Source organism: Chelonoidis abingdonii, chromosome 1 (assembly GCF_003597395.2).
Source record: "Chelonoidis abingdonii isolate Lonesome George chromosome 1, CheloAbing_2.0, whole genome shotgun sequence".
Classification (NCBI taxonomy): Eukaryota; Metazoa; Chordata; order Testudines; family Testudinidae; genus Chelonoidis; species Chelonoidis abingdonii.
The window spans coordinates 40,675,431-40,688,401 of record NC_133769.1 but is presented as its reverse complement, the minus strand read 5'-3'; the positions used below and the strand labels follow the sequence as shown (position 1 = coordinate 40,688,401).

General features: G+C 36.9%; 1 protein-coding gene across 5 annotated transcripts in view; it reads left to right on the top strand.

The window, feature by feature from the left end:
* The first annotated feature begins 2,620 nt into the window (after nucleotides 1–2,620).
* MLC1 (modulator of VRAC current 1) overlaps nucleotides 2,621–12,971 on the top strand; it is a 39,010-nt gene continuing 28,659 nt past the window's right edge. Inside the window, exons 1-5 of one of the 5 annotated variants that reach the window (XM_032769396.2) lie at nucleotides 2,621–2,778; nucleotides 3,536–3,719; nucleotides 8,808–8,897; nucleotides 11,636–11,689; nucleotides 11,772–11,873. In XM_032769396.2, the coding sequence (XP_032625287.1) occupies nucleotides 3,540–3,719; nucleotides 8,808–8,897; nucleotides 11,636–11,689; nucleotides 11,772–11,873 (426 nt within the window). In that variant the 5' untranslated portion in view covers nucleotides 2,621–2,778; nucleotides 3,536–3,539. Of the gene's footprint in view, nucleotides 2,779–3,494; nucleotides 3,720–8,807; nucleotides 8,898–11,635; nucleotides 11,690–11,771; nucleotides 11,874–12,971 lie in introns of all 5 variants that reach the window. The other 4 variants (XM_032769397.2, XM_032769399.2, XM_032769398.2 and 1 more) reach the window with 4 other exon arrangements.

Sequence of the window (12,971 nt, the reverse complement as noted above, 5' to 3'; positions counted from 1 at the left end):
CTTTTTCACATATAAAAATATTAAGTAAATGCAAGATCCTAGATTGCCTTCCATAGAGAGGAACATGATTGGCACAGTGAAGGAGAAGAACCGTATGGATGCCCTTATGGAGTTTTTTACAGGGAAAATACTCCACTTGCAAAGAAAAAGCAGGAGTTGGGAGTTTGACTCACAGCTTCTCTGGATCCCAAGAGATTCATATATGTATTTTTTAATGCATTTTGCAGTAACCTGTACATTTAGATAATCTTAAACAGCTTAAATTGATCTAAGGCTTTAAATTAGCTACAATTAATACTGGACCTTAGATAGTTTTGAATATCAAAAAACATTCAGAAAAGCTTACATTGAAGGCTCAACAAAGTCTGGAGATCTGAACTGGGTGTTTGGATGCAAGTTAAGAGATTGCAGTTGGGGAAAGCTTATTAGAAATAGAATTAACTCCCACTGCATTCTGTCTCAATTTCTTCAGCAGGGAGGAGGAGTGTTAAGAACCTGCACACTCAGAGATAAGAGGACTGAAGAGGCAGGTGCTTCATAAGATTTCAGCTTCTTTTTTCCATAGATCCTTACTTCTTCAGCCCTAAGATCTTTTCTTCTGAGGTAGAGAATTTAATGGAATTTCTCAGGCCCTCTGTCCTCAGAGTTGTACTATAAGATGTTTTGACTGTAAAAAGGGCAGAATTTCATCTAGATGCCTTTGATAATTATTAGCATTACAAATATACTTTGTTAGGACCATAAAATAAGAAGTAATTTGTATTTTTGACAACACCAAATGTACAGTTCAGACATTATATAGACCAAACGCTTGTATGACTTATACATACAAAAAAGAGAGAGAGACTTATGCATGTCCTATTTTATCCCCATCAGAGTATAAATTGTGTGAAGAATGCCAGGTGCAAAAAAGATCTAGGAATATGATTACTATTGTTATGGCAGGCGATAGGGCAAAACATCATTTAGGCCTCCCTTCATTCAGAATAAATGTACGAAACAATCAAGCACCTTTGTGGAACCAGGCACCTGAAACAATAGGAGCCACCACCCAAAACACCAGCAGGGCCTGAGTACAAGCTGAACCATGTGGCCCAAAGGGCTTTCCTGGAGACTGACAGAGCAAACACAGGAGCTGGGGCATTGGTTTGGAAGAGTAGCACGTTTGTGTGTGAGAGAGAGATGAGGTAAAAACACTCAGAAACACACAGAGATGAGAAAAGCAGCCTCGTAGAGAGCTAGAGAAGCCCTGGTAACATAACCCTTTGATAAAAGCTAAGAAAGAGAACTTTTGGGTAAAGTGCTGAGTGAAAGAAGCTTGGAACTGTGAGGAATGAAACCAGTCTCCTGTTGTTTGATTTCTAATTTGTTCAGGGAAAGAGGACTTTGTACAGTATTTATACATAAGCAGGATTACATCAAAGAAATACCCAATTTCATTATCAGTTGCTCTTACTAACGGAAACAACCTGTCAGTCCCATAATATTTTATTCAGGATCACATTGTGCAATTATTATCTATTTTATCATTGGAGAAAAACACAGCTGGTAGAAATATTTGCATAGTGTTCTTCCATGAACGAAAAGGAACATAGGATAAACTGTTTAGGGACAATCTGTGCTAAGCTACATAGTGTATCTTCAACACAAACTACAGTCATCTATGATACATGATGAATTGCTAAGTCTTTAGTCTGTTAAAAACAATTGTCAAATTTTAATTATTTGATTTTTTTGTAATATTGGCTGATATTCACCTTTTTTGTTGAACAATTTAATGTTTAATGTTAGTACCTACTGAAAAGTGATGGCTTTTCTGAAGTTTTTGAAGCATACTCTGAAAGGTGCTGTTTTTTCAATATACTGGAGTTTGAACTGTTTATTAGTTACAGTGGAGTTTTAAGTGTGTACAAAAGACCCTCTAATTGCTATAGTTGTCATGATGCCAATATCTTGAGGGTAGATGCATTCCTGTATTTTTTCGTTTCCTAATAAGCAGAAAGAAGGGATTCAGTTGGACCATGACTATTGCATGTTACTGTTGCCTACTAGAATTTTAATTGTATTGTTTGACCAAAACTATGTTCTGTAAGGCTCAGTGCTAATATGAGTCAAATGTGCAAAGTTTATCTGAACATTCTGAGAAAACCAAGATTTAGTAATCAAAACATATTCACAAAAAATTCATTGGAAAGAGGCAAAACATTCTTCTTGGTAGACACAGAGTTTTTGAAATAATATATATTTGTTAAACACCCTGAAGTGCATAAACTTTTTCTTTTATAAACTTTTTTAAAGAAAACACTATACTTTCAAGTGTTCTCTCTCCTGTGAAATAAAAACTAAATTATTTGGAAAGAATTCTGTGTAAAACATTATTATTGGATATGGTAACATATATAACTTTGTTAAATTCATTATATATATATTTCATTTAAATGTCTGTTATAATGTAGCACACTCATTTGGAAAAACATCAAGTTTAAATGTTTGCGTACCTATGGGTTTGATTTGAATCAGACTTAAGAGAATATAGTACAGTCATCTTCCAGTGTATTCTCTTCATTAAAATTCAGGAGGCATTACCCTGTTCCCTGGCTTAACTGCAGTTTTTGCTGTGCTTTTGTTTCGTATGAATAGATGTTGTTGAAAGCCAAAGTGGAAGAGCAAACTTTTCAAAGGCAGAATGAATCACTGAGCAGTGAGAATATCACAAAGTGTACAGACAATTCTACTCACAAAACTGTTTTAAACTGACAACTAACTTTTCAATTTAAGGTAAGCATGCAGATTTTTAACTGTTGAAAACTGTACAATAAATTATAATAATCTGCCTATTATTGAAGGCATCAGAATGGGTTGGAAAAGAGAGAAATGAACAAAAAAATTAGCTAAATTTATAAACCCAATGATTGTTATTAGATACCATTTTAAAAAGCAATAAAATATGTTATAGCTGAAGTATTCTGAATAAATGAGTCCATCTGAATCATTTTAAAGTTCTTTGAGGATGATGCCTAAAGCCAAATGAAAATTAGGAAATAAACATGTTTAGAAAAACTTCACAGTCTCTTAGTAAGGTTTAAAAGCAAAAAAAATACTTTAGTTTTAGCTATATCTACAAAGTTTACACTTAAATCACTAAATGCTAATTTACTTTTGCTCTAAATCTTCTTCTAAAGATTTTTCTTAAATCCAATTTTATGAAATTAACTACAGTGTAAACAAAAAAGTGTTTTAGACATACCGACTTTTATTTACACTACAGTATAGTATTGTTGACTATGGATATAGAAAATTCTCTTCTTGTACAGAGCTTAATTAGTTAATGTTTGTATAGTACTTTGAAGATGTAAACTGCTAAGCACTAGTTATTATTATTATTAGTTTATTATTTCATTTATTAAATTCTAACTAGATGAAGAGTGGTTTTAGTGCTCATGTGCCTAAGGATGTAGAAAAACAAGACCACACTTTTTGGTATCTGCTTTTAGTTTTCATTTTCATGGTTTTTAAAAAATTTACCTCTATAAAGTATTATGACCAGGGAAGAAGGTTACAGAGAAGAATTTAATTATGACAGGATGCCAACTTTGGAGCGTGGAAAGCAAGAGAATGGAAATTATGTACCAGATATCAAATCTAGTGACCTTCAGATATCAACGAGGTTTCATCCTTGTTTTAGTTATAGAACATGGATCTTTTCTTTGTTGATGGGGGTAAGTATTTTAAACATACTATTGCATTTCATACTGCAAGGAAAGTCTTGATAACTGTGAAGTTTTTCCATTAGGGAAAGTTAATGAAATTAATCTCTTCACTGATGATGTTCAGGAGATGAAAATATATAAATACTAAAATTCTATGTTCAAACAGAAACATATTTAGCAACTATAAATACATTTTTATAGCTAAATACATCACTTTTATAAATCTGTTCAAGGCAGTAGTTTTATACCAAGGCTGAATTTGATCTGTAGTGTCCAAACATCACAATCTGAGAAAATAAATCTGTTAGTCACTGTAAAAGAAATTAAACATATTTTAATACTACCTAGGCAGATCAAATGCTTCACACTTTCAGTATATTTCTAAACATTATATTAGTATTTTGCTTACTATAACAATATTTTTGTTTTTAAAATATATGTGCAACATTTGATTGTCACTTTCTCTTTGTATTAGAGAATAGAAAGATCCTTTCCTAAACACTTTCAGTAATGAGAGCCATGCCCTGCCATGTATGTGGTTTATGCAAACCTCATGCCAATTACATTGAACTTTCATGAATAGAACCATGATCTTGAAGGAGTATTGTATGAGTCCTTGACATCTGACCAGTAATGACTAAAAGAACAGACATGATAACTACTAGAACCTATATTCCTGGTGTTTTTTCTTGTTGGTGGCCTCTGTGTTTTGTGGAATCACTTTGCAATGACTGAAAAGGTGATTATTTTCATTTTAGGGCATTTATTTGCACAGTGAATAAAAACAAAGTCTCATTTTCACTCAGGTCCCTGACCTTTTTTCTCTTTCTGACAAATTAATTTGCTTGAACAGCTTGAACTTAATTGAAATACCTGATTACATAACCAGAAGGGGCAAAAGAAGAGCTGTTTTTTTTAACTGGATTTTTTCATGTGCTTTCAGGCATTCTTAGAAAGAGAAGAATTTGCTGTCTCATTCTGGGGTGCAGTCCAGACCAGTGAGGGGTAGTCACCACCTGCCCTGTAACCTTGGGTGCCTCACAGTGCTTTGCCGCTCTAGCTCCCAAGCTGGGCTGCTTACAACCAGCCTGCCAGCATACAGGTCACACCCTGAGTTTCTGTGTGCTAGACAGTCCTGGTTCAGCAGCTCAGACCAGAGCATCCCATCTACAGCCACACTCTGGCTTTCCCAACAATCTTAGTTACAACATGAAAGGTGACCCCAACACAATGCCAGTCCCGGATTTTTCCCAAACTGTGCATTCTGCACTGTCAAGCCATCTGCTGGACAGTTCAGTTATTACAGTTTGTTGCTCCTGTAACGAATCAGTATTCAAGAGTTTGTTACTTTAACTGGAGTTACCAAACCATTCAGTTTAAATGCACTACTGGATTGGTTTAGATTAAAAATAAAACACGTGTGTTAATGAGAGAAGACAGGATTTTAAGTGAATCCAAGTGTAAGAGCTGAAGTTCAAAATGGTTATAAGCCAATACAAGTGAAAACACACGTATAAAAGTCTAAATCTTAATCTGACAAGTTTTGGTTCAAGTCTTTCTTTAAGATGGCCTTTCTTACCCACAGTCTCCCAGGAAGATGGTAACTGATCCTTTCCTTGGTCAGGATCTCTCCCAGGGGCCCAAAGATGCTGGTGCCTTTGTCTTCTTAAGTGAAAGGGACAACTTAGGGTTTTCTGCCCCTTTCTTTTATAGTCTAATGAACCTTTGAAGAGGATTCTTCTGAAGGTTACCCCTCAAACCAAAGTTTATCCAGACAGTGAGGAAGTCTGGTGGTGAAGGAGGCTCCATTCTCTTTCGTCCCTCACTTGTGTGTGCTAAAATGGAAATTGTTCTGTTTTCTGCCATTACTTTGACTTAAAGTAATTCCAAGCCTCATTCACCTTCAGATCCTTGAGTTCTTCAGTCCAGTCCATTTCCCTAACTAATTCCCTTGTTTTTTTAAAGTTTGCCCTTTTGAAATCAAGGACCAAGTTGCAGATTTAGTTTTGTTTATTCTTCCATTTAGTTGAAACTGAATTAGCTCATGATCACTCAAACCAAGGCTGTCCCCTACCAGTTCTTCTATGAGGTCCTCACTATTCATCAATACCAGATCTAAGATGTCATCACTTCTTATTGTTTGGTGACTATTTGGTGAAGAAATCTGTCAGCTGTCTCATCCAGGAAAATCTGGGCCTTACTATTATTAGTAGCACCTGTCCTCCAGTCTATAGCCAAGAAGTTAAAGTCTCTCATAATCACACAATTCCCAGTAGTATTTATTTCATTAAAATATTAAAAAGGTCTCTATTCACATTGGATCCTGGGAGTCTATAGCACACCCCAAGCACTATCCCAGGGGAGCCTCTGGCAGCTTTCTTTCTGAAAGTGATTTTGACTCAAACAGATTCTCTTTTATCCATTCCATTACTTCTAATTGCTTTAGAGTCTACCTCAATATTAATGTACAATGCTACTCCAGCACCTTTCCTTTATTTCTGTCTTTCCTGAACAGCACATACTCTTTAATACCTGAACTCCAGTCACGCCTACAATTCCACCAAATTCCAGTGAGAATCTAGCAGCATCATTTGTTCCCACATGAAGGACAATCATGGATTCTTTCCTGCTCCAGATAGGATACTCTTCAGCCCCAGGTCCACATCCTGTATCTTAGCTCACAGCAAAGAGCACACCCTTCTGTTCTCTGTATCAGCTGTGATGACAGGCCTATTAGTTCTTCTTAGTAGAGAGTCACCAGTCACATAGACCTGGCTTTTCCCCTGGTGTTGGAGTGACTGTCTGGCCTTCCTTCTGTTCTTTCTTGCTGCAAGTCCCCTTGTCTTTTGTTCTCCCTTGCAATCTTCTGCAAATTGTCCTCTGTCCTGCGGTACTCTGAACTCTTCCCCTCTTCTTGTGGGAGTAGCCACTCTTCTCTTCTTCCTTGCTCTCCCACCTAGTTAGTTACTGCCTTCTGTGCCCCTCCTTCATTTTACAACTCAGCATATTTGTTCTTGAACTCCATTTCTCCTTCACTTGCCGGTCTTTTCCTCTGCTTGGTTCTCGTAGTCACATGTTTCCCCTGTCCACTTTCCTTACCCACAGTTCTCCGATCCAGCTTACATTGGCAGTCTTGACTTTTCCCTTTAGCCTCCTCTTGCCTTCCTCCATCATCATCTTCAGTCAACCATCATTTCTACCTGCATCCATTATGCCATTTATTTTAAGGGTGTACTTCAGCAGATAATGGCTCAGACTTCCATACCCATGATGAAACCCAAAATGGGCCAACAAGGGAATGTGATGCGGATGCTTGTCTCTCAATGTGGGCTCAGTCTGATGCCCTGCTTAGGCCAGTTAGGCCTGGTCTACACTAGCGGGGAGGATCAATCTAAGTTATGCAACTTCAGTTACATGAATAACGTAGCTGAAGTCGATGTACTTAGACCTACTCACCGCAGTGTCTTCACTGTAGTGAGTCAACTGCTGCTGCTCTCCCGTTGACTCTGCCTGCGCCTCTTGCAGCGGCGGAGTACAGGAGTTGACAGCAGAGCACTTGGGGGTCAATTTATCGCGTCTAGACTAGACGCGATAAATTGACCCCTGCTGGATTGATCGCTGTCCACCGATTCGACGGGTAGTGTAGACATACCCTCAGTCTCACCTGTTCTTCATGGGACGGGCCAATACACTTCCCAGGGCACACTGCTATCTCCCTTTCACTGGCCATCTGACAAACCAGCTCTCTGCTCAGAGTGGGAAGATATATAGGTATCACACTAAAATGCAGCACTGAAAGCACCTCCAAGATATAGTGTACATAAAATATAAGAATAATTGGGTGATATAATGGTTTAAAACAGTAGAAGCATGATAATATCTGAATTATTTGCTTGGATCTTGGTGTATCTGCAGTTTTAGAGAGTGGAAGCCATAGAATTTGCACTCTCCTACATGGAGATAACTCAAGAAGGCAATAATGGGACATAAATGTATTGTTGTTCCTATGCTCTGAACCTATTAGGCCCATTAATCTTCTAAGGTCTGAGTTCATTCCCACCTAAATAAAAATGATTATTTTACTGTTGACTTCAAGTGGACCTGGATTAGATCCACAATCTGTGAATTCAGTAAAACAAACAAAGATAATAATCAAAATAAATATCTATTTCTTAAAAACAAAACACAAAATCCCCAGATGATTTAAAAGGGTATTTAGGTGAGGGTCACTGAGATTCACAGGGCAAACTGCAAACAAGAAAAACACAGCAGTAGGGTGGAGAAAGGTAAGAAACCAGTCCTTTCATCAGTGTATACAAAAACTCGTACTGATTTTAATTCTGCATGTAGAGCATGGGCCAGATTGAGTATAACAATTAATACTTGCATGTGTGCATATAAATAGCATTCCGGATTCTGCCCTGTAAAATTGAGTAAATGATGAGACGGTAATTCTCCAAAACGGGTTATAATAATCCACACATTTCTAAATCAATTATGTTTTTGCGAGGGCCTTAGTATAACTATAACAGGAAAAGCCAAAATTGAAAATCAGACTCTACATTTATGATTGGTCAGCTTTGTACATGTAAAGTTTTTTTCATGATCCAAACCTCAGCACATGAAATTTTTGAATTGCACATACAAGGTTTGGAACAGTGTAAAAACCTGATTGTTCAAAACTGTATGCCAAAAAGCATTCATGTACAATTTTGTGAGCATAAATTTAGAGGTGCAGTTGAGAGCCCTTTGATATTTTGGTCCTAAAATATTCATTTTTATCATCAAACTATTTCAGCCCAAAATTCTATTATGATATGACTACCTTCTAAACATTTCTTTATATATTTGCCAAGTCATTACACAATATTTAGCTCAGATTTGCTTGTACAATCCAATATTGTCTTAACAGCAGCAAAACATGTTCTTTTGACCTGTACATCTTTTGATGTTTTGCTTCATTATCAATTGTACAAAGACTATGTTATTAAAAGTTCAAAAGTACTTTATTTTGAAAGGACTGCTGGTTTTCATCTGTCCATTTGCTCTTTTTATACATTTTTGACATTAATTTTATACCATATTGTTGCTTTGCAGACTTGCCTTCTTGTTACTTCTGGATTTTCACTTTATCTGGGAAATGTTTTTCCATCTGAAATGGATTATTTACGTTGTGCAGCAGGTTCAGTAAGCATTCTTAATTAATTGCTGTGGCTGTCTGAGAATGCACACTATAATAAATAATTTTATGAACTTAATTGCCTTTCAATCTGTCTCACTTCTTCATGCTCAGATTTTCTCCACCCATGTCATCATTTTATCCAACATTATGCATTGTTTCACACCCACACAATAAATGTTCCTTATGTAGGTTTTGGCTGTACATTAAAGCTAAAGGGTTTTCACAAAGAATTGTTAGTAATATTGTGCTTGTTAAACAGCTGCCTGGTTTCTCACCAAAAGTGAGATGTGGTATGGGATGCAGTGATACCCATGTATATTTTTTATATTATAAATTGTCTCCTGCTGCAGAGAACCTCTAGGGAGGAAATTTCAGTTAAGATTCCCTTGTGGTCCCTCACCCTATACTTGTATCTGGTGGGTAGATGCTATTATGATAGATGGGTTTCATTCTCTCTCTCTCTTTCCCTCTCTCTGTCTCGGGTTTTGTAAGGTGCATGTTACAAGGTATCTAAATTTTAACTGAATGAAAGGTGTTCTATAAATATTATTAATTTATTAGTAAAATCTGTAATAATTTGACACTCTAACAATTGAACAACAAAGATAGGATTTTATGATGTTGTTCCACTGCTGTGGTAATTTTTTTCTTCTATCAAAATTTTGCAACAGACACCAGTTTGAGAGTTAAAGAATAAGGTTGGCAGAACAGATCATGTTAAACTATACACAACCATGGTCAATTTTTCCTCTGGCATTTATCATCTCCATTTTAGATCTCCATGGGTATGATGAAGTTAGCTCAGATTCCTTTATATACTGAAATATTCTACTGTGTCATTGTTTCTAATTTAGGGCAAGGGCAGTGTAGCTGTATGACCACAGAAGTAGCTCAGGGAAGAGATTGTAATTCAGAGAGTGCAACAGGAGAAAAACAGAAGTATTCTAAGGTTTACTTTGTCTCTTCTCTTTGTGTCTTGCATCAAGTGCAACTTGGTCAGACTCATGGATCAGAAAGAGAGTATAAAGTCTTTACCAACATATTACAAATTGGGAATGATCCTACTGCCATTGAAATCAATGGCAAAACTCCCATTAAATTCAGTGGGAGCAGGATTAGGCCCTATGTTAATGTTAACTTGGGGAAGGGGAAGGGATTGTTGTTTTCACTCATTTAATCATTTTTCTTCCTTTAAAAATGTTCCCCTCTTTTTTGCTAATATTAAAAATTGTAAATTTAAGTGCTGGAGAGACACTATTGACCATGTTAGCTAAATGCTAACCTGCTATTATGCTGGTTCTCATTGTCAAATTGACACTGTACAAATGTGGGACTCAAAGGGTGAACCCTGGCCCCTGTGAAGTCAATGGTAAAACTCCCGTTGACTTCAGTGGGGCTGGGATTTCACCCAAAATATCCCTTAGACAAAGAAGATGATTAATAGAGCTGACAAAAATAATTGTTTTTTGGTTCAATGGCTGAGCTAAAAAATCTGGAAAAAACATTTGTTTAGTTTTGACCCAAATTGAATTTTTTTTCTCACTGAAACAAGAAAAACAAAAAAATATTATTCACATTGACCACAGTGTTTCAAATGGTGTTTCAAAAGGACATTATAAAATGAAATGTTGATTTGAAATGACATTTTATAAATGAAATGTTGATTAAAATGGATGTTTTCCAAAGATAGTGTAGAAATGGGTTGTTTTGCAAATGTTGAAATGAAACATTTTGACATATCTAAGATATTTTTTTCACAGGGTTATTTTTGACCTGAATTCACAAATATGTCTGTGCCCTCCACAATGCATTTTCAGCAAATTTGCTATTTACTGAAAAAAATTGCCTAGCTCTAATGATTAGTGAAGGAAGCACGAGGATGTGGAATTGATTTTTTTTAGCTGAAAACCATTTTCTATAACTTTATTTTCATAGTTTTCTGTTTCACTTATAAATATCTTCTAACACTGCAGTAACATCCTAAATGTGTGGAAGGGAATGGAGCCTGCATTGAGATACAAACCTCATAAAGGTGAACACTTGGGAGATAATAAGGTCCCTTCAGGAAAGTTTTCCTTTACGGAATGTAGACTATTTTTTCCTAATACAACTCGCTATAGACCACATTCTGCCCTCACATATACACAGCTCCCAGTGAAGTCATGGGGGTCACAAATACAGTTCTGAAGACATAATATAACCCCACAAATTAGCTTTACAAAGATCTTCAAAATTGAACTGTCGTCAGAACTGGTCAATTTTTAGGTCTAACAACTTTGGCTTCTTTAGAACTTTAGGCTTGCTGGAATTAATTTAAACTAACAAAGGCATGAATTTTTTTCCAGAAAGACTGCTGTTCTTTCATTGAAAGCCTAGCTATTGCAGCATACACTTAACAGTGAGAGAGACTGTAGTTCATTACTGCCCCGAATCCCCTGGATTGTTAAAATACAACCCATACTTGTTGCGTTTGAGACAAGTGTGGCAGCCTTTGCTCTGAATCTCCAAGCTTTTGTTTGCTTGTTTGACCCTTTATATTATTGGAATATATATTTATGTTTTATTTATTTCTCCTTTTTTCCTCATATTATTCATTCACTTTCTAATGCAAAATGGATAAAGGAAAATTTTATAATATGTACCAGACCCTCTAAGAAACATGTATACTATTCTTATTAACATAAATTTATGCTTTGTTTTGTAAGCAGTTCTATTAATCTTTTACGTCATTTATTTTTTCTAGTGTATTCCTTCAGCAGTTGTGAGTTTTGCTATAGCAAGAAACAAAGTTAATGTGGTAAGTGCTTGGAGGTTAATTGATTATTCATCTTTTATTCTTTTGTCAGCTGAAAACATTTCTTTTTGCAATTGTTTTACAGATACCCAATTTCCAAATTCTATTTGTTTCTACATTTGCTGTAACAACAACATGTTTAATTTGGTTTGGATGCAAACTTGTCCTTAATCCATCGGCAATAAATGTGAGTTATGAAAAAATTATCAGCCAACTATGTATTTCTCTTTCTCATAGACTTACAGAATTTTAAGCCAGAAGGAACCATTATGATAATCTATTCCACGGGTTCACAAACTTTGGTTTGTGGCTTGGTCAGGGAAAGCCCCTGGCTGGCCACAAGATGCTTTGTTTACCTGAGTGTCCGCAGGTACGCCTGCTCTCAGTGGCCGCAGTTCGCCGTTCCCAGCCAATGGGAACTGCGGGAACCAGTGCGGGGCAGGCCACCGCTTCCCGTAGCTCCCATTGGCCAGGAACGGCAAACCGTGGCCACTGGAAGCTGCGAGTGGCCATATCTGTGGATGCTCAGGTAAACAAAGTGTCTTGCAGCCCACCAGGGGCTTACCCTGAACAAGCCGTGAACCAAGTTTGGGAACCCCTGATCTAGTCTGACCTCCTGCACGTTGCAGGTCACAGAACCTTGCCCACCGACTCCTATAATAGATTCATAACTTCTGGCTGAGTAATTTAAGTCCCTAAATCATGATTTAAAGACTTCAAGTTACAAAGAATCCACCATTTACTCTACTTTAAATCTGCAAATGACTCATGTCCCATGCTGCAGGTGAAAAACCCCAGGGTCTCTGCCAATTTAACCTGTGGGAAAATTCCCTCCTGACCTCTCCTCTGTCTTTACATAACACATTGCTGACTAAGTTCATCAACAGTTTGATTTTATTTCAGTCAATGCAGTTATAACAGGGATTAATTTGGCCCCATAAACCTACATATTATGGAATGTATAAGAAAGAATTATTCAACAGAAATTTTCTGTAGTATTCTGAGTCACGCAAGGCCGAAAGGTATATATCTTGGGCCAGATCCTCAGCTGAGGTCAATGAGTATTTGCTAGCCAGGAATGGTAGGAGAACCTACCCACACTCCCTATTCTGACAGCTGAGATAAATGGAAGGTATAGGAGTCACTGTTTCAACTTGGTACCACCCAGTGATCCTTCTACATGGGAGGAGGGGAGTGTCTGTCAGATGTAGGATCATGGGCCATGGGTGAAGCCTGAGGCCTCACTCCCTCTTGTTGCTCTCAGCTGCTCCGTGATGCTGGAATA